This window comes from Rousettus aegyptiacus, unplaced genomic scaffold, assembly GCF_014176215.1.
Source record: "Rousettus aegyptiacus isolate mRouAeg1 unplaced genomic scaffold, mRouAeg1.p scaffold_m13_p_4, whole genome shotgun sequence".
In the NCBI taxonomy this organism is placed as follows: Eukaryota; Metazoa; Chordata; class Mammalia; order Chiroptera; family Pteropodidae; genus Rousettus; species Rousettus aegyptiacus.
Window position 1 is genome coordinate 145,099,736 of NW_023416307.1, and position 20,988 is coordinate 145,120,723.

The 20,988-nt window shown below is 41.3% G+C and overlaps 1 protein-coding gene across 1 annotated transcript in view; it reads right to left on the bottom strand.

Moving 5' to 3' along the window:
• GLB1 (galactosidase beta 1) overlaps window positions 1–20,988 on the bottom strand; it is a 74,505-nt gene that overhangs the window by 32,230 nt on the left and 21,287 nt on the right. The window contains exons 3-10 of the mRNA XM_016140748.2: window positions 19,740–19,890; window positions 19,127–19,187; window positions 17,685–17,779; window positions 15,447–15,627; window positions 12,733–12,791; window positions 11,241–11,362; window positions 11,114–11,154; window positions 7,153–7,265 (exon numbers count right to left, since the gene is read on the bottom strand). Of these exons, the coding sequence (XP_015996234.2) occupies window positions 7,153–7,265; window positions 11,114–11,154; window positions 11,241–11,362; window positions 12,733–12,791; window positions 15,447–15,627; window positions 17,685–17,779; window positions 19,127–19,187; window positions 19,740–19,890 (823 nt within the window). The remainder of the gene's footprint in view (window positions 1–7,152; window positions 7,266–11,113; window positions 11,155–11,240; window positions 11,363–12,732; window positions 12,792–15,446; window positions 15,628–17,684; window positions 17,780–19,126; window positions 19,188–19,739; window positions 19,891–20,988) is intronic.

A 20,988-nucleotide genomic window follows, 5' to 3' on the forward strand; every position in this document is an offset into this window, starting at 1 on the left:
TTCACAAGGTCATAGGTTTTTGTAAAATTTACAAAACTAATATAATTTAACCCATCTCTTTCCGCACCAATTTCCTTGTGTTACAAACCTTCTTAATGTCAGGAGGCTTTAGAGTGGCTACAGGCATCTTTGGGATTCAACCAAAGGACAGTTGAGGTGAGGATTTATTTAATTTGGGTGTTGAGAATATATTTACATGGTTCACTGTCCACAAGCAGTTAAATCATTGCTAATAGATTATTCCTAATATTCAATATGTCGACTCACTTGTAATACAGTCATGCTTAAAGCACCCAGACCCAGAAGTACGTGGCTTGTGGAGGACAAACAAGGTTTGAAATGTATGGGACCAGAACCTGTCAGTAGGAATTTCTTCCAAATATTACAGCTCATATATGAAAGAACTTGAGAAAAATTTTTCCCATTTTGATAATGACGCTAAATATTTCTATAACACTATCAGTAACAAAATGTGAAGCTTTCTGTTTCTCTAAACTATCAATACTGAAAAATAAATTTCAATCAGCCATACTAAAGAGCGATTTCAATTTTCTCTAGAGAAAAACATCGCAAACATCATCATCTTAAGAGACAATAAAACGGCACGCAGCCAAAAGAATGTACGGAAAGAAGGATGTCAGAAGCATTCCTAACAGTTAATAAATCCAAAATATGTTTTTAAGTTTCGCCTTTGCAATTATTTTAATCTTTAGATTTTTGTAATTTGTAATGATTTTTTCACTCATTTAAATACCTGTTCCTTTCGGTTGCTTCACTCAGTACCTTTTTTGAAATGCACCTCTGACTATATCACTTTCTTCAAGAACCTAAACATGGCATATTCGATAGCATTAACTTTCTTGGTAAAGTAAGAGATGATGTCACCTGTATGTTAAGGAGAAAGTGTAATGGTTATGGCTTATACTAGACAGTGAGAAGAGATCCAGGTGCAAAAAGAGACCTAGAGGTAGTTAAAGGTCCAATTTGAGACTGGAAGCACAAATCCTTGTTGTAGCCAGTCCACAATGACAACTACAATTCTGCCTGGGTCCAGTGCTGGAGTGTGACGGTCAGAAAGGTCTGTGCCTGGAGGTTTGTGAAACAGGAACTCTTGAACAGCAGCATAGAAGGGAATGGAGGTTAATGGTGAAAGACTCTAACAGCCATCAATAATAAGAGTCAGGGAAGGTCACAGAAAGTATGAGGAGCTGCAGGGGCGGGGGTGGAAAGAACTAGCTAAAAATATGGAAGAATAAAAATGTTAAAAATGTGAGGTTACGATGAAGCCAAATGTCAGTTGATGTTTTATGCAAAAAATGCACATGTAAATATTTGTTTTAAAATCTGATATTTTCTAAAATTTTATATAAGGCGTAAGAAACCTCGCTGTTTCAGAAGGAAAATTATTCTAAAAGTAAACCTGCCAGCGACACCACCGCTGGGTGTACACGGAGAGGAAAGGAAAGCAGGACTTGAACAGATACTTGTGCTCCAGTGTTCAGGGCAGCATTGTTCAACAGAGTCAAAGGATGGAAACAACGAAGTGTCCATCAAGAGATGAACAGACAAACAAAATGCGGTATGCCCACACAATGGAATATTACTCATCTATAAAAAGAAATGAAGCTTTGATACATGCTATGACATAGATGAACCTTGAAAATATTATGCTAAGTGAAGTAAGTGAGACACAAAAAAGAAATTATTGCATGGTTCCACTTATACGAAATATATAGAACAGGCAAATTAACAGACACAGAAAGTAAACTAGAGGTTACCAGTGACTGAGAGGAAAGGGAACTGGGGAGTTACTGATTAATAGTTAAAGGTTCTGTCTGGGGTGATGAAAAGATTTGGAAATAGATGGTGGTGATGATTACACAATATATTGAATGTAATTAATGTCACTGGTTACACTTAAAAATGGTTAAAATGGCAATTTTTGTTATGTGTATTTTATAATTTAAAAAAATTAATAATGTAATATACCAAAAAACACTGAATTGTGTACTTTAAATGGGTGAACTGTATGGTATATAAATTATATCTAAATAAATTTGTTAAAAAAAAAAAAAAACCTGACATGGTTTTTGAGATGAAGCAATGGACTATAAAAGAAATAAGTCCCTAGGCATAATAATCTAATTGAACAAATCAGTCAGTACAATGTAATTTTCCTGTATAATTTAAGAGACAAAAAGTAATTAAACATATTGTATGGGGATGCATGCATTTGTAGTAAAAGCACAAAAATATGTGCAAATTAGATAAATATCATTCCAGGAGAGTAATTACCTCTGTGGAGGGAAGGGAAGAAACAAGGAATAAAGCTCTTGCTTTAATTGTAATGTATTATTTTCTTTAAAAATCAGAAGCAAAGATTTTATAATAACCCGTGTCAAATCTAGGTACTGGGTACAAGGGCATCCGAAACATTATTTTATGTACTTAAATATTTAAGAATTTCATATTTTAAAGATAAATATATATCTCATAAAAATATAAAAGAAATAAGAGCTTCCTTTTACAGTGGTATTAGAAAAACAGAATAATTGGGAATAAACATAAGAAACAGACAGGAATTATTTTAAGAAAAATTGGAAACAGGAGGGACATCAGAGAAGACCTGAACAGATGAAAAGGCATTTTTCGGCTAAGACTCAATATTATAAATATTATCCCTAATTTGATGTATCCATTTAATGTAAAGCTAATAAAAATATCAATGGCTACCTTGGGTTGTTGTTGTTGTTGTTGTTTTTTTTTGTTTTTGTTTTTTTTGCTTGTTTGTTTTGCAGATGATAAAATAACACCAAAATTTGTGTGGAAAAGTAAACTGGCAGGAATAGTCAGAGAAATTCTGAAAGACAAAAGATGGAAGACTAGTCCTACCAAATAATAAACCACAGTAAAGGTAACAATTAAAAGCGTTTGGTATTGGGAGAGGAGGGAAAAAAAATCAATAACATAAAAGAGTTTGAAAATAGACCCAAATAAAGAAATTAAGTAGGTCATAAAAGGGGCACATCAAATCAGTGGCAAACTAATGGATAAGTCAAGTGAAAGGTGCTGGGATAACTGGCTACTCATTTAAGAGATGAATAAAGCTAAATTCCTATTCATTCTTAACAACAAGGATGAAAATGCCATATATGTCCACGTCTAAATGTAAAATATGAAATCAAAAATTTTAAGCACTCCAAGAGAAATTTATTTATACTACTAGAGTGGGGAAGCAGCCATCAAGGAGAGAAGTAATACATTTGACTACATAAAAATTCAAAATTGTTTTTTTTACAGAAAAAAAATAAAGAATCTCTAAAACTGTGAAAAATGCTAGAATAATAGAATGCTTGAAGATTAAAAAAAAAAAAAAGACAAATAGCCCAACAGAAAACCTGTGAAAAAACCTAAACAAGTAGTTCATAGAAAAAGATGAATGATTCATATATGAGTGTACAAATCTAATATCCATCACTAAAGAAATGCAGTGTTTTCTTTTAAAACTATCCTTTTTACATATCAAATGGTAAGGTTAAAAGTCTGATGATTCATAGTATTGGTAAAAGTGTGGGGAAATGAGACTCGACTCAATTTTACTGAAGGGCTATTTTGTAGTATCTATCAAAATGTTAGATGCGAACAACTTTGACTCACCATTCCAAGAAAAGTTCCTGTAGCTACCCATGAGATGTCATTTAAAAGTTGAAAATAATCTAAATGCCCATCAATTAGAAACTGATCAGGTAAATGTCAATAAATCTGAATAGTATAATAGCGAGTGCCATTAAAGGCAATGAGGTCATCTAGGTTGAGATGGCGCACTAAACACATGCACCTAATTTCATTCTTCCCCAAAACACCGATGAAATATCCATAAAACTTAGTAGTTTAAAATAACGAATGTCTATTATCTCACTCAGTTTCTGAGGGTAAAGAATCTAGGGGTGGTCGAGCTGGATGTTCTAACTCATGAACTCTATTAGGATGTGGACTAGATAGGTCGAACTCAGAACATCCAAAACGGAATTCCTGATCTCTGCTCCTTCTACACACACACGAATAGCAACGCCTTCCTTCAGGCTGCTCAGGTCAAACACCAAGAGATACCTTGACTTGACTCTCTCTTTCATACTCCACCTCAGAAAACTCTATGAGCTCCACTTTCATAAGATAGTCTGATTACAACCAGTTCCCACTGCTTCATAAACCACAATCCCCTCTCACCTAAAAGGCTGCTAACGCCTTCTCATTGGTTTTCCTTTTCTACCTTTGCCCTGTATACCAGAGTCTAGGTCTCAATATAGCAGCCTAAGTAATCCTTTAATGGTGGATCCCCATTTCATTCCAAATAAAAGCCAAAATCTTACAATGGCCTATAAGGCCTTATGGGTTCAGTTCCCCATTATCCCTCTGACCTTATCTACTCCTCTCCCCTTTACTTATGAGGCTCCAGCCACACTGGACCCCTTGCTAGTCCTTAAAAATGCCACGCACTTTCCCACTTTTCACTGGCTGCATTCTGGGGGCGCTGGAGAGCCCACATGGCTCTCTCACCACCTTAAAGTCTGTGTTCCAGCTGCACTTTCTCAAGGAGGCTTATATATACCAAGCAGCTAAAACCTCACGTGGCATATAGAGGAAACTTGCTCAATGCTTGCGGAATTATCTGTGAATAAATAAACAATGTGGGTAAAGTTAAACAACATCTGAAATGATTATAATAATGCCCTATAGGTTATTTATTTTTAAAGAGGGAAATAGAATACATGAAATCTAAACCCAACAGAAGTAAAATACACGACACTAATAGCATTAAGTCAAGAGCGATGTAACCGGAGTTAATGTGAAATAACGCTCTGCTTGTATGGAGGAAGTGAAGATATCGATTACTTTTATATTCTTAAAAGTTAAAGCTGAAAGTTAAAGTTTTCTAAGAACAGGACATAAAGGTGTGCGTACTGTATGAATCCATTTTTATTAAGTTAAAAAGCAAGCAAAACCAACCTGTGGTGACAGAGGTCAAGACAGTGGTTAACTCCGGGGATAAGAGGTTAATGACAAGGATCACGAGGCGGGGTTCTGTTGTGCTGTGTATTGGTTATGGGGGTGTGTTCGCTTTGTATAAATTCACTGAGCTGATGCACAACAGCTCACACTGATGAGTTGTGCTTTTTCGGGCATACAAATGTTATACCTCAATAGATAACCACTAAAGGAATAAAAATATAGTTAGTAACTTCCAAACTGGCAAGGGGTGGTGTGGGGAGAATGAAATAAAGGAAAAAATTACTCAATTCAAAAGAAAGTAATAAAGGGAAAACAAAACAGAAAAGGTGGACAAACAGATTATTATAAAATAGGATAGTGGAAATTAATTGATGTGCATCCAGAATTATAATGAATAGGAATGAATATACCAATTGAAATACAAAAATGTCCAAGCCGGATTTTTTAAAATCCAGCTATATCTTGTTTACAAGAGACATGTAAAAAAAAAAAAAAAAAAGAGGATATAAAAAGGTTGAAATTAAAGCATTGTGAAAGATACACCAGGTAAATACTAACCAAAAGAATGCAGGTAAGCTATAATAGTACCAGACAAAAAAAGACTTTAAGGCGAAAAGCATTATTAGAGATAGGGTATTAACACATAATGATACTAAAGGATTTAATTGTCAATGTGCACACCTAATAACATGGTCTCAGAAAGTGACAGAACTATAAAGAGAAATACATACATACAACTCTCTAAACAAATAATAGGATAAACTAGCAAAAAAATTAGGAAGGATATCAAAGATATCAATAGCACTATTAATAAACTTAATCTAATAAACATGTATACAGATTATATTAAACAATACAACAATAATAAAGCCGACAGTCTTTTCAAGAACACGTGGAATATTTGTTCACGTTGGTATATGCCAGGCTCTAGGTTCACAGAATTTCAAGGGATTGGTATCATACAGACTACACTCTCTAACTAGAATGCAAATATGTTAGAAACCAACGGACTAGAAAAATATGTATGTTTAATAATTGAAAAATTTCTGGACATTTCAAGGGTCAAAGAGAAATCAAAACAGGCATGTTTCAGAGCAAACAGTAAGAATATACTACGTATCAAAACTTATGAGACGGAGCTAAAGCAGTACTTGAAGAAACTGTATAAATCTGAATGTTTCTATTAGAAAAGAAGAAAGGCTACATTAAAAAGCTAAGCTTCAAATAAAGGAAGGGCACAGTAAAGACAGGAATAGAGAGATCTGAAACAGAATATAGAAGAATGAGCTTGAGAATCATCACTACAAATTCTGCAGCGACTACACCCATAATAAAGAAAACATGAGCATCATTTTAACCATACACTTGAAGAGTTAGATGGAACAAATTCTTAGATAAGTAAAGATCATATTTTTCAGTATGTTTAACATATTTCACAATATAGATTTTTAACTCAGGCTTAAATTGAGACTATAGCATATTTAAAACAACAGAAAAAAGTCCATACCATTTATAGGCAGAAACACCTTTGTTTTTTAACTTCAAAACTCTGGTGACTGAGCAGAAAAACTGTGGGTTTTTTTCTAAGCCACAGCAGAGACAGGAAACCCCACCTGGGTCCTTTAAATGCCTCAAAAGGTCAAAACGTTAGCAGGACTAAGCAGTTCAGGTGATAGGCCAGAAGGAAACAGCAAGTATTGCCCCAAACAGAACAATGAAGCATCGCTGACAAGTCACATTTGCGGCATGCTTCCAGTGCCCACAGATGTTCTCTCCTATACACTTCAGCTACCTATGTGGACTCACGTTTTCCGACCTCTTGTATAAATAACAGCAATGGCTACCACTTACTGAACAACACATGTTTCAGGACTATACTGGATGCCTTACATAGGTAGGTACTTTTTAATTCTTACAACACGACCAGGTGCAAATGAATAGACGAGTGGAGTAACTTGTTCACAGGCTCACTCTTAAATCAGGTAGGGGCCAACACTCAAAGCCAAGTCCATCCGATGCTTCAATTCACCTGTCATTTTAAACACAGAGGCTCCAGGAAACCTAGGAAGTCTATAGAGTATAGCGAGTCCAAGGCGGCCTCTGTCCAAGACCGGCCCACTGCAGCCTGTATAAAGCACTCACCTTCCGAATAACATCTCGCACAGCAAAATACTTCTTGGTGAGGTCCCCTGCCTCACTCAGTGGGGCATCATAGTCGTAGCTGGTAGGCTGTGCTTGGTAGGGTATATTGGCCCCTAGAAGACAAAAAATGTGCCACTGGTTACTACCGAAGGCCCTTGCCTGGGACTAGTTCTTTGGGATTCCTGGGCTCAGCACTGTGGTGGGAAAAAACTAAGGATACATTTGAACCAACTGTTAAGTGACACAGAGGTGGCCCTCAGGATGCAAGGTTTAGAGAAACGAGTTTCTTCCGGCAGGAGGCCCTGGCCAAGCACCTCAGAGTCTAGAAAGCACTTTGCCACCCGTCTCAGTGGATGCTCACAGCTGTGACAGCAGCAGACATCACTGCCACTGGACAAACAGAGAATCTGAAACCGGCTCAGCACCTCACAACCAGTCACGCAGGGCTTACGGCATGACCCACGTCTCCGTTAAGCCGAGGCTGTGATCTTCTTCATGACCTCGAACTGTGTGGCTGAGAAAAGGTCAGTGGTGGAGACACAGGTGACAGCAGAAAGTAACCGAGGGTAATCAGACCATACGTGGGAGATGACTGCTCGGCGCATTAACCTACAGTGATTCAAAAGCGACCGCAAGGCCTCTGTAATGCCCCCGCAGGGGGTGCTGTGGTGTGCCGCTCCTGTCCCCCTCCAGGACCGAGGCGCTCACTGGTTCCCCCAGCTGTCTGGAGCGCTGGCTGCTGATGGCTCTCCAATGTGTCCCTCTCTGCTCACTGGCTGGTGCTGGGAACAGTTACAGCGCTCCCAGGATAGCATATATCCAACGACTGACCAATGTGAGGATATAAAAACACAGTCCCTTTGCCTCAAAGGGCCATCCCAGCTCCAGAGCTCCCTCTAGAATCAGCTGAGCTACTTCTGAAACTGCACCACAGCCTGGCGTCTCCCTCTGCTCAGGCGGTCCTGCCTCCCACGCTCTCTCTGCACCTGTTTGTGTGCTCTTGAGAGCACAACACTATAAACTTCCTGCTGGGTGACCTCGGACTCTGTTTCCCAGGGAATGGGACCCTCAATAGAGACCAATAAATCATGCCCATACTGTGTATACGAAAAGTCTAGAAAAGCAAATGATCTCGTAATTTCTGCCCAAGGGACAGAGTCCAAAACAGAGACCCACAACCTTATCACAGATGACATTCACAGGTAGGAGACTGTTTGCAATACTGGGTAGTAACTCTATGGCAGTACTTAGAAAATTTACCCATGCACGAGTCACATGGACAACTCGTTAAAAGATTTCTAAACCCTGCCTGAGACCCTGATGCAGCAGGTCTTGGGGGGGACCTGAGACTCTCCATTCCTAACAGGCTCCCAGGTGACAGTGATGCCGTCTTCAGACCTGCAAGGCTCTGTGCTACCTCTTTTTCTTCTACTGCAGAGAGCATTTTGCAGTGCAAGTGTACGAGAATAAAATCATTTGAGAATTCATCTTGTGTTCAACCTAATTTTTTAAGTAAATGAGGCACAAAATCTAAGAGTTCACCTATGACTTGGCAACAAATTCCTTCAAATGGTCCTGCAGCTCACAAATGATGGAGCCACCTTGGGTGATCCTACTGGTGGTGAAGTTGACAGATGAGCCAGGCTAAGGATCAAGTCATCCCAATAAAGACTCTTTCAATGCACAGAATCTACATTTTGAAACACCTAAACCATTCAACCAACTAAATCGATCCAGTCATATATTACTTCCCTCTCATTTCTTATTAGCCAGAGAGAGCTGCCTACCAACAGGTCCACCCACCTCTGGGGATACACATGATAAAATACATCCTCTGCCATGAGATACAAAGAAAAAGAAAACCACATCCCTTTTTGCAAGGAGCTCACCTTCTCCTTTGCAATCCCTTCTCTAGTTCTAAAGTGGCAGTGACTGTGCTGCCCTGAGTTTCTTATTTATATCTGTCTGTCCACACTAGACCGTGTGCACCTTAGAAGTAGGTGTGGCCTCAATGACCTGAGCCTCGCGCCAGAGCCAGGATGGAAAATGAGCTCTACACGTGGTTTGCCGAGTGGAGCTGAACAACTGTAACATCCGGAAGCAAACTGTACAGGTCAATGAACGCAGGCGGGGGAAGTTGGCCAGTAGGTTAAAGGATGGATTGGCAAACTAAACCTTTGCTCTAGTTCTACTAGCAGAATCTTTCTCCGGGTGTTTTCAGATCACCGTAGTGTCAGAGAAATACAGTACTAACTCGAGCCCCTTCTCACCAAGTCAGGGAGTGTGCAGTAGGAAGCCAAAGAAACAGCGAGACTTACTAGTCCTCAGTTCTCTGCATTGTGTGAAACGTGCAGGACAGCCTGGAGCCCATAGGAGGCTCTCACACAGATGGGGACACACACGGGTACAGAGTGTGGTACATACACTTACACAAGCATGTGCACCTTCCTTGGGTAGGATGGGCAATGAGCTCATGATGTTTTTCGCTCACAGCTCTCCTCTGGAAAGCTGGTCTGATGAAAGCTGCTAAGAAGCACAGACTGGCCCTCCCTTAGTTCCCCAGAGACCAGGCCATGCGCATGGCAGGTCAGAGGGGCCTGGTATTTTGATTTGGGAGATGGCATAGGGGACTTGGGCTGCAAGGGGTTATCCAAAGGGCAATGACCAGCTTTCTAAGACCTGAGTTTGAGTCTAGGCTCCACCCCCTGCCAAGTGAGTGGGAAACATGTGGACTTCTTTTGCACTCTGCTTTTCTTATCTGTAAAGTGGGTCAATAATCATAGCCCACATGAGATGGCTATGAGGATTAAATGAGACCACAGAGGTGGAAAAGAGACTTTTATTAATTATGGCAGGGTCAAGAGCAAGGGAGAGGAACAAAGAAAACGTCCATTTTCTCAGTGGTAGTTTTTACATTATCTAAATTTTTAAAAAGAAGATTGTATTGTTTTAAGTAGAACAGTAAGATATTTAAAAACTATATCATGAACAGTAAAGTTCCAAAAAATATGAGTCTTCATTCCTGGATTGGATGATTAGTCGGAACTCCATGAATGGAAGCTTAGGTGGAATTCTTAGCTACTGAATAAAAATGGCATCCCAAAGTCTAAACTGTTTCTAACAAGAAGACAGACACACAGAGATGATCTAAAACTTCAACTATCGACCTTGTATATTATGATTATCCTTGAAACGGAGACATTTATTTGAGTTTTACAATATCTCCATTTCTTAGTTCTAATAATAGTAATAATAGTTCTAATAGTAATAATATTAATCACACATGTAAGCAAAGCCTTCTCCTAGCCTACCCTGTCCTGCACAAAAGACAGTAGTTTAAAGGAGAAACTTTACTAAAAACAGGTAGTATACAATTACACATCCTAGCAAAACTCAGCAGTAGGGCATCCTCATGATTCAGAGAGAAAAACAGAGATGTGAAGAGAGGTGTGGAACGAGGCTGAGAGAAAGGCCAATGTAGTATAGGTTGTCTTTATAAAAATCAATGGCAATGAAGAGAATTTTGTCATGTTTCCTACCAAAAAAAAAGGCCATATAAAATTGTAAAATTGTGCAGCCACTTTGTTAAACACGATGACAGTTCCTCAAACTCTCAACATAGACGTATACACTCCCCCAAAACTGAAATGGATTCAAACAAATACTTATACATCCATGTTCACGTTAGCAAAAAGTGGAAACAACCCAAATATCCATCAGCCAATGAGCAGATAGACATGTTGTACATCTATACAGTACACAATTTACGTCCCTTAAAAAGTTTTTTTTTAAAGAAAAATGATTTCTTAATATATATAGCCAATATTCATATGTTAGAATATTTAGGAGAAGACAAACAAAAATAGAAGATAAAAATGATCTGTCGGTACACACTCCCAAAATCAAGCGCCAGAACCATTCTAGCATAAGCTTCTACCGACGGATGTTAAATTGTTCTTACCATTCCAATAGGCAAAATTGGTCCCACCTATAAACATGTACCTACGAGGAAACAGGAGAACAGACGGTACTTCAAGGTCAGCCCACAGCTGTGGAGGGCGCCCTCCCCTCCTGAAATTAATACTCACAAGTTCACATTTGCCCCGTGGGCAAGTATATCATAGAGGGAGGACACTACCGCTTTTGTCGTGACTGTCGAGTGAGGTTGGCCCCAATGGTCTAACCAGCCAGTATAGAATTCGGAATTGATCTAAAAAGAGAAAGCGATGTAGAGCTTAGGATAGAGTTAGGGCCTTCAAATGCTGGGGCTTCCCTGTAACTAACGCCCTAGGTTCTCCTCCAAGGGACAGGTGGAAAGGGGAGTTCACATGCACGGCTTAACCCTGAGCTGGGGGACCAATAGGGACTTCCGATAACAGCATCGCCCGCACTCAGGTCTCAGCCATTGACACTACTGGTACTCCTGAACAGCTGTACCTGTATCAAAATTTTGTTAACCAACCCCCAGTTCATATACGGTAGGAGAGTTCGTTGGGGCAAAAGGACGGGATGGAGAAATACTGTGTGATATAATTAGCTCCAAATCGATCCTTGGAGTGAACCCAGATTCTCAGATGTCAGGTTGACTTAAAATGAGGTCAGCTTGTCCAAGCCTTCTGTAAAGCAGGCCCCAAGCATTTCATGTTTTTCTTGGGCATTATTGTGCCAAGCCTTTGGTCTAGAGAACAAAAAAGGAGATCTGGATATGATCTGGGGCCTCCTTGTCTCAGGAAATCGCTCCACCCAAAGTCTGTGAATGCAGGTTCTGCACTGCTCACTAAGCACAGACCAGATTCACAAAAGGTTGTTTTGTACAAAGGTTTATACACAGGTGCGGCAGCTGACCTGCTGCAGAGAAGGCGCAGGGCGCAACCCCTTAAACTAGGTTGAGTCGCAATGACAAGTGTGGAGAAAGGAAGAGCAGAGGCGGGGGACTGATGGACTATATACACCTGCATAGACCTGGCCACAGTCTCCTCCTCCTAGCCATCTGCACACAGCGTGCCACAAAGCCCTGCAACTCAGAGTGTGTTCAGCAAACCTCCATCCCAATGTCGCCTGCTTGTCGGTCAGAAATGCAGGATCTCAGGCCCCACCCCACATCCAGTAGATCAAAGTTTGCATTTTGACAAGATTCCTACGGGATTTATTAGCACATGAAAGGTGGAGAAGCTCTTTCACAAAGAACTCTCAAAAAAAAAAAAACCAGCCTGAACTCGATCCCACCCTGCAACTCTCCGGCTGTACAACCCTGGGCAGGTGACCTGCTCTCTGAGCCTCATTAAAAACGGAGACAATAACAACTGCTTATGGGGGTTGCGGTAAGGAGCAAGTGAGATGAAGTACACGCGAGCACGAACATGCATGGCAGGACATTCACGGGAGTCCCCACTCCGCTCCACAGCAGTGCAGGACTTCGGTTTTAAGTAAAAGCATTGCTGCAGCTGTCACTCATACGTCTAGAGGGCGATGGACAGCTGCTCAGCCCAAAACCAGAAAAGCCGAGAATCTACTACCCTTCTACAGCATGTAATGAAGTTGGTACAAGACGTCTCTCTGCACCTCACTCCTAATTCTTACCAAGGGTCCTCTGGGTTCATACTTCCTCTGGAGGAGGAAAGCACCTGTGATGTTGGTACCTGAAAATTACGAGAAGGAGAAGAAAGGTCAGTTGTGGGAACAACAAGCAGTTAAATAAAAAGAGCCCTTTGCAGGACTTGAGCCTGAGGCTCCTGCCCTTCCCTCCACCCCCAGGAACCTAAAACGCCTCCAAGCTAGCTTTAAGCTGGATTCAGACCATCCATTTAATGGATGTATGAAAAGCACAAAATGTTGCTTCCTCTGTGAACAGGTCCCCGTGGCCTTTTCTGACTGCACTTCCTGGGAAGTTCAAGTCATAGGCTTGTGTTCTTCACCTGTTTCCCCACGACTTAGACATATCTTATGATCTTCTCCCTTCACCTGGACATCTGGTTGACTGAGATGCTCCCCACAGGGTGGGCCTGCTCTGAAGCTACTTCCTTGTAGCCTCCACAGTGTCACACACAACTATAGTGTCACAAATATTTGCCAAGCAAATAACAAGTCAAAGGGATGAATGTGGTCTCATTGCGTTTATCCCTGAATAATGGAGGATCCTCTGAATCTTAATTTGTATATCATCGGCCATTCCAGACCACATGCTCTGCATTTTTCCTTCGGAAATATTACATTAGGATGCCTGTGCCTTGTCTTCTCATGTCTTCTCCTTTCCTCCTCTAAAAAGAGAAAGTGTTTTTCCCCAGGGAGGTCATGGCTGCCTTATGTTGGGAACATAGTGATCATAAATAGTGTTTCTGCAGCCAGAGCAGAGACTATCCTGGCCCTAAACTTCACGATCCAGATCCCACAGCAGGTTTCCCAGAGATGAACTGACACTCGCCAAGACCTCCAAATCACCCTTTGCCCCGCCCCGACGGGCCTTGGCTTCTCTGTAAGGCCAGCTTTCAGGAAAGAATTGTGCTGATCGATAAAGACTATACTCTCATTCACCTTAAGGCTGTAAGTTTCTCACTATTACGCATTAGGTGGCGTTCAGATCTTTAGTTACTCTTCTCGTGAGCCTCCTCCCGTGATCTGACCCCCCCAGCCATATGCCTCTCTCCCACACAAATGAATGGAGCTGTCACAGGCCCACCTGCTCCAGGTACACTGGCCTTGCAGCCAGTGTGGGTCTGTCCTTCAAACCACAGCAGGAGCAACTGTGCTGTCACGCCACATACAAATAATGCTTACGACAAACTCGTAAAGATCTTCCATTTGTTCCTCCCAACAGAAGAATACTGCGCTTTTTCATCAGTGTGATGGGAAGTGTGCCAAAGCAGGAGGAAACCGGCATGCCACTTCCTGTGCAGCTCTTTGTAGATGAGTTATTTCATCAGCAAATGCTCTGAGCAATGTACCACATTTCCAGAAACGTTCGATTCACTTAAACTGCGTCTTTTCTTCTTTGATAATATAAAAGAATCTCTTTAAAAATGCAACTTCAGTCTTCTGCATCCTTCTCGGGAGAAGGCAAGTATTGGATGTGTAATGTCCATGGAGTGCCTCATTCCTCAGATGGAAGAGCGAACAGTGGGGTCTTTATGCTACTTGAAGAGCTGGTCTTTTTTTTAGAGGGGGAGGTAGTAGCTTTCTATCGTGACATAATTTCAGACTTAAAAGTTGTGAGAATAGTACAAAACTCATATTCCCTTCACCCAGATTTCCCAACTATTAGCATTTTACCACATTTGCTTATTAGTTTCTCTCTCTTTAAATAAATATATATATATTTTTGAGTCATTTGAGGATAAGCTGCAGGCATGATGGCCCTTTACCCCTAAATATGTTAGTGTGCTTTTCCTAAGAGCAAAGGTATTTCTTTAAATGAACACAATTGTAAAAACCCAGGAAATTAACATGGATAAAATACTATTAATCTAATCTAATCTATAGACTACATTTAAAGATTTCCCAATAATGTTCTTCACAGAAAAAAATAAAGGGAAGGGAAAAAAAAAAAGAGTCCAGACCAGAATCCTTTTCAGGATTGTATGTTGCATTTAGCTGTCACGTTCTTTATGAAAGCTGCTCTCAACCTAATGAAGACTCTCTTAATTATAGCCAGAAGTTTATTATCGCCAGGAGCATCCTAGCCATGCTGCCCACCCACCCAGAACTTTCATTTGTAGAACGTCTGCTGCTTACATAGCACTAACGAGTTAGGTAAGACGACAGCATCGACCAAATCACCTCCGGCCCATGACAGTTCAGAGTGTTATGTGTTACGCAGAAAGATAACAGAAGTATAAGGTAAGTTCCTGCACTCCTGGGCTGACAGGCCAACACAGCCCAGCCAGTGGCTGACCTCAGAGTTCACTAGGGCCCTGATTCAGCCCTGAGCATCTAGCCAAGACTGGGGAGACAGAGAAAGCAGAGAAGAGCAGCATGTCCCAGACAGAGTCTGGAAGACTACTTACTGCCTTGGAGCAGAGCTTCTCACAGCTGGAATGGCTCCTGGGCCAGCCAGCCCTTAAGAGAACAGTACTCCAGGCTGTCCTAAGGGCCAAATCAGCTTAAATAAAGTAATCTCTGCAACAGAGGGGGACTTTATCCATTATTCTTTTTTTCACCCTGTTACTCGATTAAGGAAAATATGAGGCATCTCATTCAACATGCCCATGCCACTTAAAACAACAGCTGCCCAGAGCAATCACTCAGTAAAAGGTCGCTACATGGCCTTAGCCAGGTTTTCTGTTACTAGGAACACCAACCTGGACCAAAGTCCACCGTGGAGTAGAGTCCCTGCAGTGTCCCGCAATGTGGAAGATCCTTATATGCCCCATCCGTGGTGAACAGAATCACATCATTACCCAGGTGGTAGCGAAAGGACTTCTGCAGGAAACGCAGGTAGTCATAATCACAGGTGTAGTAACTGCCATATTCATTTTCGACCTGTAAATTAAAAAAAGAGGAGGGTGAAAAGACCCAGGAGATTCCAATACAGTCATTCTAACACAAGTTTTTGTTTGGAGAAAATACCTGAGCATCTGTACTGACATGACAAGGCTTAATGACTGCCAAAGATATCTCCTACACTCGGACCTCAAAGCTCATTTTTCCAAAAAGCAACTCAGCAAAAAAACTTCTCCTACTCTCCCATAGAAATAAGAAAAAGGAAACAAAAACCTCCGTGCTAGTTTTCGGATTGTAACAATATTCTCCACTATGATAGATAATAGATACTTTAAACATTACATAGATAAAACCATTCCATGGTGGATATATTAGAAATGGAGACAGATGAAAAGAAAGTAGAAAAATCATCTGTTAATTCGATTACTCAGAGATAACCACTCTAAGCATTTGGGCACAGTCTTCCAGATTTACAAACACACACACCCATACACACACATCCTAAATATACACAAAACAATTTACAGAAATTGCTTTCTGTCCTCAAAACTCATATCATATTAAATGCACCAGCGATAACATTATTTTTTTCCACTTAATATGTTGTTATACAAATAGCCATGGCAGTAACGAGGGTGATCGTTGGATAGATGCAGCATCATTTACTTGACTTCTCACTGTCAAACATTCCAGGCTGCTCCCTGTTTTGTGCTCAATAACCAAGGCTCACTTTGTGTTCAATAGTGTCAGTAGTTTTCAACCAGGAGTTAATTATTTTCCTTCCCCAGGGGACATCTGGAAATGTCTAGAGATATTTTGGGTTGTCACAACGGAAGGAGGAGTGTGTTACTGGCACCTAGTGGGTAGAGACCAAGAGATGCCGCTCAACACTTTACACTGTCAGCTACCACAACAAAGAATTATTGGGTGCAAAATGGCAATATGCCGAAGGTGGGAAAGCCTGCTCTGAAGCATGCATTCTCAGTGGGGGGGACGGCATCCCCAAGGAGTTGAAAATGATTTTCTTAGATTAAAAAATAAAATCTTACTCTTTGTAATACACAGAGCACAGATTATACAGTATATCTCAGGTATTAAAATTTCATGGGGGGGGGCAATTAGAAAAAGATGTCTAAAGAGACTCTTCGGGGGGCAACAATGAAAAAAAAATTGAGAAACATTTGCTCTAAAGCAATAAAATGAATGATCTTCGGCTCCACCCAATGCACCGAAGAATCTTAGAGTTATAACTCTGAGTGAAAGAAGCATGACACTAAAAACTACAGACGGTACGACTCCCCGTATAGAAAATTCACCACAGTCAAAACTAAACTATAAAGTTTAGGGGCACACATAGGTGGTACCCATGTAAACAAAAGCAAGAAACTGGTGGCAGGAAAGTCAGAAAGAAATGGGACGTGATCAAGAAGGACACCCGGGAAACTCCTGGGGTCCCTGCATGGTGGATATGTGGGTGTTCTCATCATAAGGCTTCACTATACTGCACGTTTACGTATGTGTGTTATAGTTCACAACTCTACAAAAATTAAAAAAATATTCAACCATAAAAACCCATGGAAGAAGGAGAGTGGGGGCAGGAAGTGGAAGGGAAAACATAAAGGCCCCCATCGCCGCACCCTCTTTCTACACCAGTGGGAACCGACTGCCTGAGCAGGGCAGACGCCAAAGCATTCAGTCCACGCTGCTGCTTTGCAGCCCCAAAACAGCACAGGACGAGAGGAAGAGCTAGACTATAGGATTAGTGGACCTAGGGTGCAATCCTGATTACGTCACCTATCAGCTGGGCGACCTTGGCCACGTCACTTAACCTCTTTGAAATTCTTCATTTACGAGACGGTGGTTGGAATAATTGGATAGCATTTGTAGGACATGCAGCACAAAGTCTGGTATACAGCAGGCATTCAAAAATGGTAACATCTCCCCAAAAGGCAATTTAAATAAAAGCACCATCTGTGACCTTGCCTCTTAGGGAAAACAGACTTATGAAGCCCATGTCTGTATCACTCCTATATATAATGTGGATGGATGGATGAAAGCCTTCCCGCCCACCCGCCCATCTTCATCTCCATGGTTACCTGCACTGTTATAATTGGCCCTCCATTCTGATAGAGGAAAGGTTTCATTTTGGGCAGAATGACTCCCAACCACCTTTCCACAGCTTCAAGGTAATCTGGAAAACAAGACACCATCTTTTAACACCATCAGGTACCTTAGTACAGACAGACACAACATGGCCTTATTACTCTGCGGCTGGCAGTGGAAATGGGGATATACTGGATTCAGCAACTACCTTCCAAAATGGGGTGACTGGACCCCCTAAAAGTGAGATAAAAGTTGTCTTGCAAGGAGTCATCTCCTTTGCTGAACTCTCTGTAGACGAGGACAGTATACCTGGTACCTGTCCCTGTCACCAGGACTCAAAGCCTGGGGCACTGGAGGCATCCTGACAATGTTCATTGAACAAAGAGAGGAGTGACTGAATGGTGTATCCTCCTCTTTGTCACAGTAGGGTTTTTTTCTTTTTAAAATTAAGTTCTAATAAAATATATACTTACATCGTCAAATGGAGATAATAATAGAGTACATACTCCATAAAGTGCTGTGCAGATTAAATGTGAAATATACTAGCAGTGCAAAATGTAAAGACAACACATTAAGAAGGAAATGTGTATGAAACAGGGGTCCCCCACCTCCAGGCCACAGACCGGTACCAGTCCGTGGCCCACTAGGACCTGGGCCGCACAGCAGGTGAGCAGTAGGTGAACAAGCAAAGCTCCGTCTGTATTTGCAGCTGCTCCCCAGCACTAGTATCACTGTATTAGCTCCACCTCAGATCACCAGGCATTAGATTCTCAAAGAAGCACCGGTCTCTGGTGCCAAAAAGGTTGGGGACCACTGCTATGGAGCGTAATATATCAGCTTTCCACACAGTAAACTTAATCAATGACCGACAACCATCTCCATCAAACCCCTCACCAAGAAAAACTGAAGTCTTCGGACTATAGAAATGTAGTCAAATGGGACTTTCTGACTGACTGGGGTTTAGGACTAAAATAAAAAGTGGTTTAAAAAAAAACAAGAAAATGTCTATCATTTACAGATCACTCTGTAAAAGTAGATTGAGGAATAGATTCACAGCATCTACCGAGCAATCCAGGGACACCATTCCAAAAACTGCATCTGCATTTTGATAAGCTAGACACTATCACTGGCCACGCAATATACTAAGAATGCTGGAGGAGAGACCATTAGTTATTTGGTCAACTGCAAACAAGCCCAATGCCGGTTCTAAGAGTTACCAGTTTACCAGCAAGATCTCATCAAGTAGTTCAAGAATGCCTTATTTCCTACACAATAAATGTCTGGTGTCCTGCAGTAGATGATGATTAACACTCAGATTTTTACTAAACTTTCAGAAGTGTTTGCACAGAAGTACCCCAGCCTTCAAAGCAAAGATACTCTTGATATAAACTAGCTAAGCTTTCAAAATTCTCCCAAGACACCTGCAACAACTTACCTGGATCAGAAGAACGGAGAATGATACCTTCTTTCTGTAATAGCCAAGCAGGTAATCCTCCCTGGAATTGGGTTGGGGGCGGGGGTTGGGGGTGGGGAGAAGCCATTGTAAGGTCCTTTTCATGAAAGATGCTCAGGGGACACAGAAATTACTATTAGCTGCGAGGGAAGAAAAGTTTCATGGAGGAGGGGTGTTGGAGTTGGGCTTTCTGATTTGGAAACTTTCAGGAAAATCTGAAATTGTAACAGTAAAAATAAGGTCACTCTGCACGAGTGCAATATTTTGAGAATCGAAGCCTTTCATATAGATCATTCCACTTAATTTCACAACTACCCTGTAAGGTAGACAGAGCCCACACCATTAACTGCTTTTTCCAGATGAGGAAATTGAGTTATGTGAGTGACCACCAAGAGCAAAGCCCATACCTGTGACCTTTACCTGTTCCTCTCTACCTGGGCACCTCCTAAGGGAAAAGACCCCTGTGCTGGCTACCATCACAGGCTCCACATATTCTGGAATTAGAGACTCATTCAAATGGCCTTAATTCGCTTTCCCTCACACCCCTTCCGGCCAGTCTACCCCTGTCACGCACACCAGGGAGGGCCACACTCACCATCTCCCACTCCGCACAGATGTAGGGTCCAGGCCTCAGGATGACTAGCAGCGTCAGCTCATGGGCCAGCTGAAGAAAATGTTCCACATCATGGTCATCAGAAAACTGGTACTGTCCTGGCTGGGGCTCATGGAAGTTCCAAGGGATGTATCTGCCAAGACACACACAGCCACTCCCTGAAAACGGCTCAAGAATCCAGATGCCCTATGTGAATTTCTGAATCGTCTGGAGAACCGAAACCTTAGGCAGCCTCTCAGGAAAGAGGCCTTGTTTTGAGTTTTCACAGCGGCTACCTGAGAAAACCAAGCTTGGGGGACGCTTTTTATGTTTATGACCCACAAAGAATGCCCATTCGTACTTAATACTTGGCTTTTAAAAAGGTAATGGAATTCCATGAACACGGATTAATACTATGTAAAAATTACATATGTCTGTGTAAGGGTCAGGAAAAATGAAAATATCTGTGCTAAAGTAATAAGAGGTATACGGTCACGTGCCACTTCATGACAGGAATATGTTGAGAAATGCGTCATCAGGTGATTCCGTTGTGCGAACACTACAGAGTGCACTTACACACACCCGGATGGTCTAGCCTTCGACACGCTTAGGCTAAACGGTACACCCTCATGCTGTACTCAGGCTACGAGCCTGTATGGCATGCGACCGCACAAAACAACACGCGATTAAATCAGGCATGTGAGAAAATGATGCCATCGAGACACAAACAGGAGATTTAAGAGGCTACTGCTGGGGTAAGATGGTCTTCTTTTTTGTTATAATAAGTAGAAAGAGTATACTCTAAAATAACAAGAAAAAGTCCAGGATAGTAAACTCATGAACCAGTAAGTCACTCATTATCACTATCAAGCGTGATGTGCTGTACGTAATTGCATGTGCTGGACTTCTAAATAACTGGCAGCGCGGTAGGTGTGTTTATAGCAGCATCACCACGAACACGTGAGCAATGCACAGACCATGACGTTATGATCGCTATGATGTCACTAGGCTATAGAAATTTTATAGCTTCATTATAATATGGCACTGCCATGTCATTGACCAAAATGCCATTGTGTATGACTGAACTCATTTTTTGAAAAGTACTTTTTAATAAAAATGGAAAAGCCTTCGATGATAGAAGACCTTGTTAGTGACGTCATGCAGGAGTTAAAATGACAAAAGGTCCTACCAGCTCTCCTGGCTTCCCACAGCATGAAATATAAATTTAAATATGAAGCTATGCACTGCCATC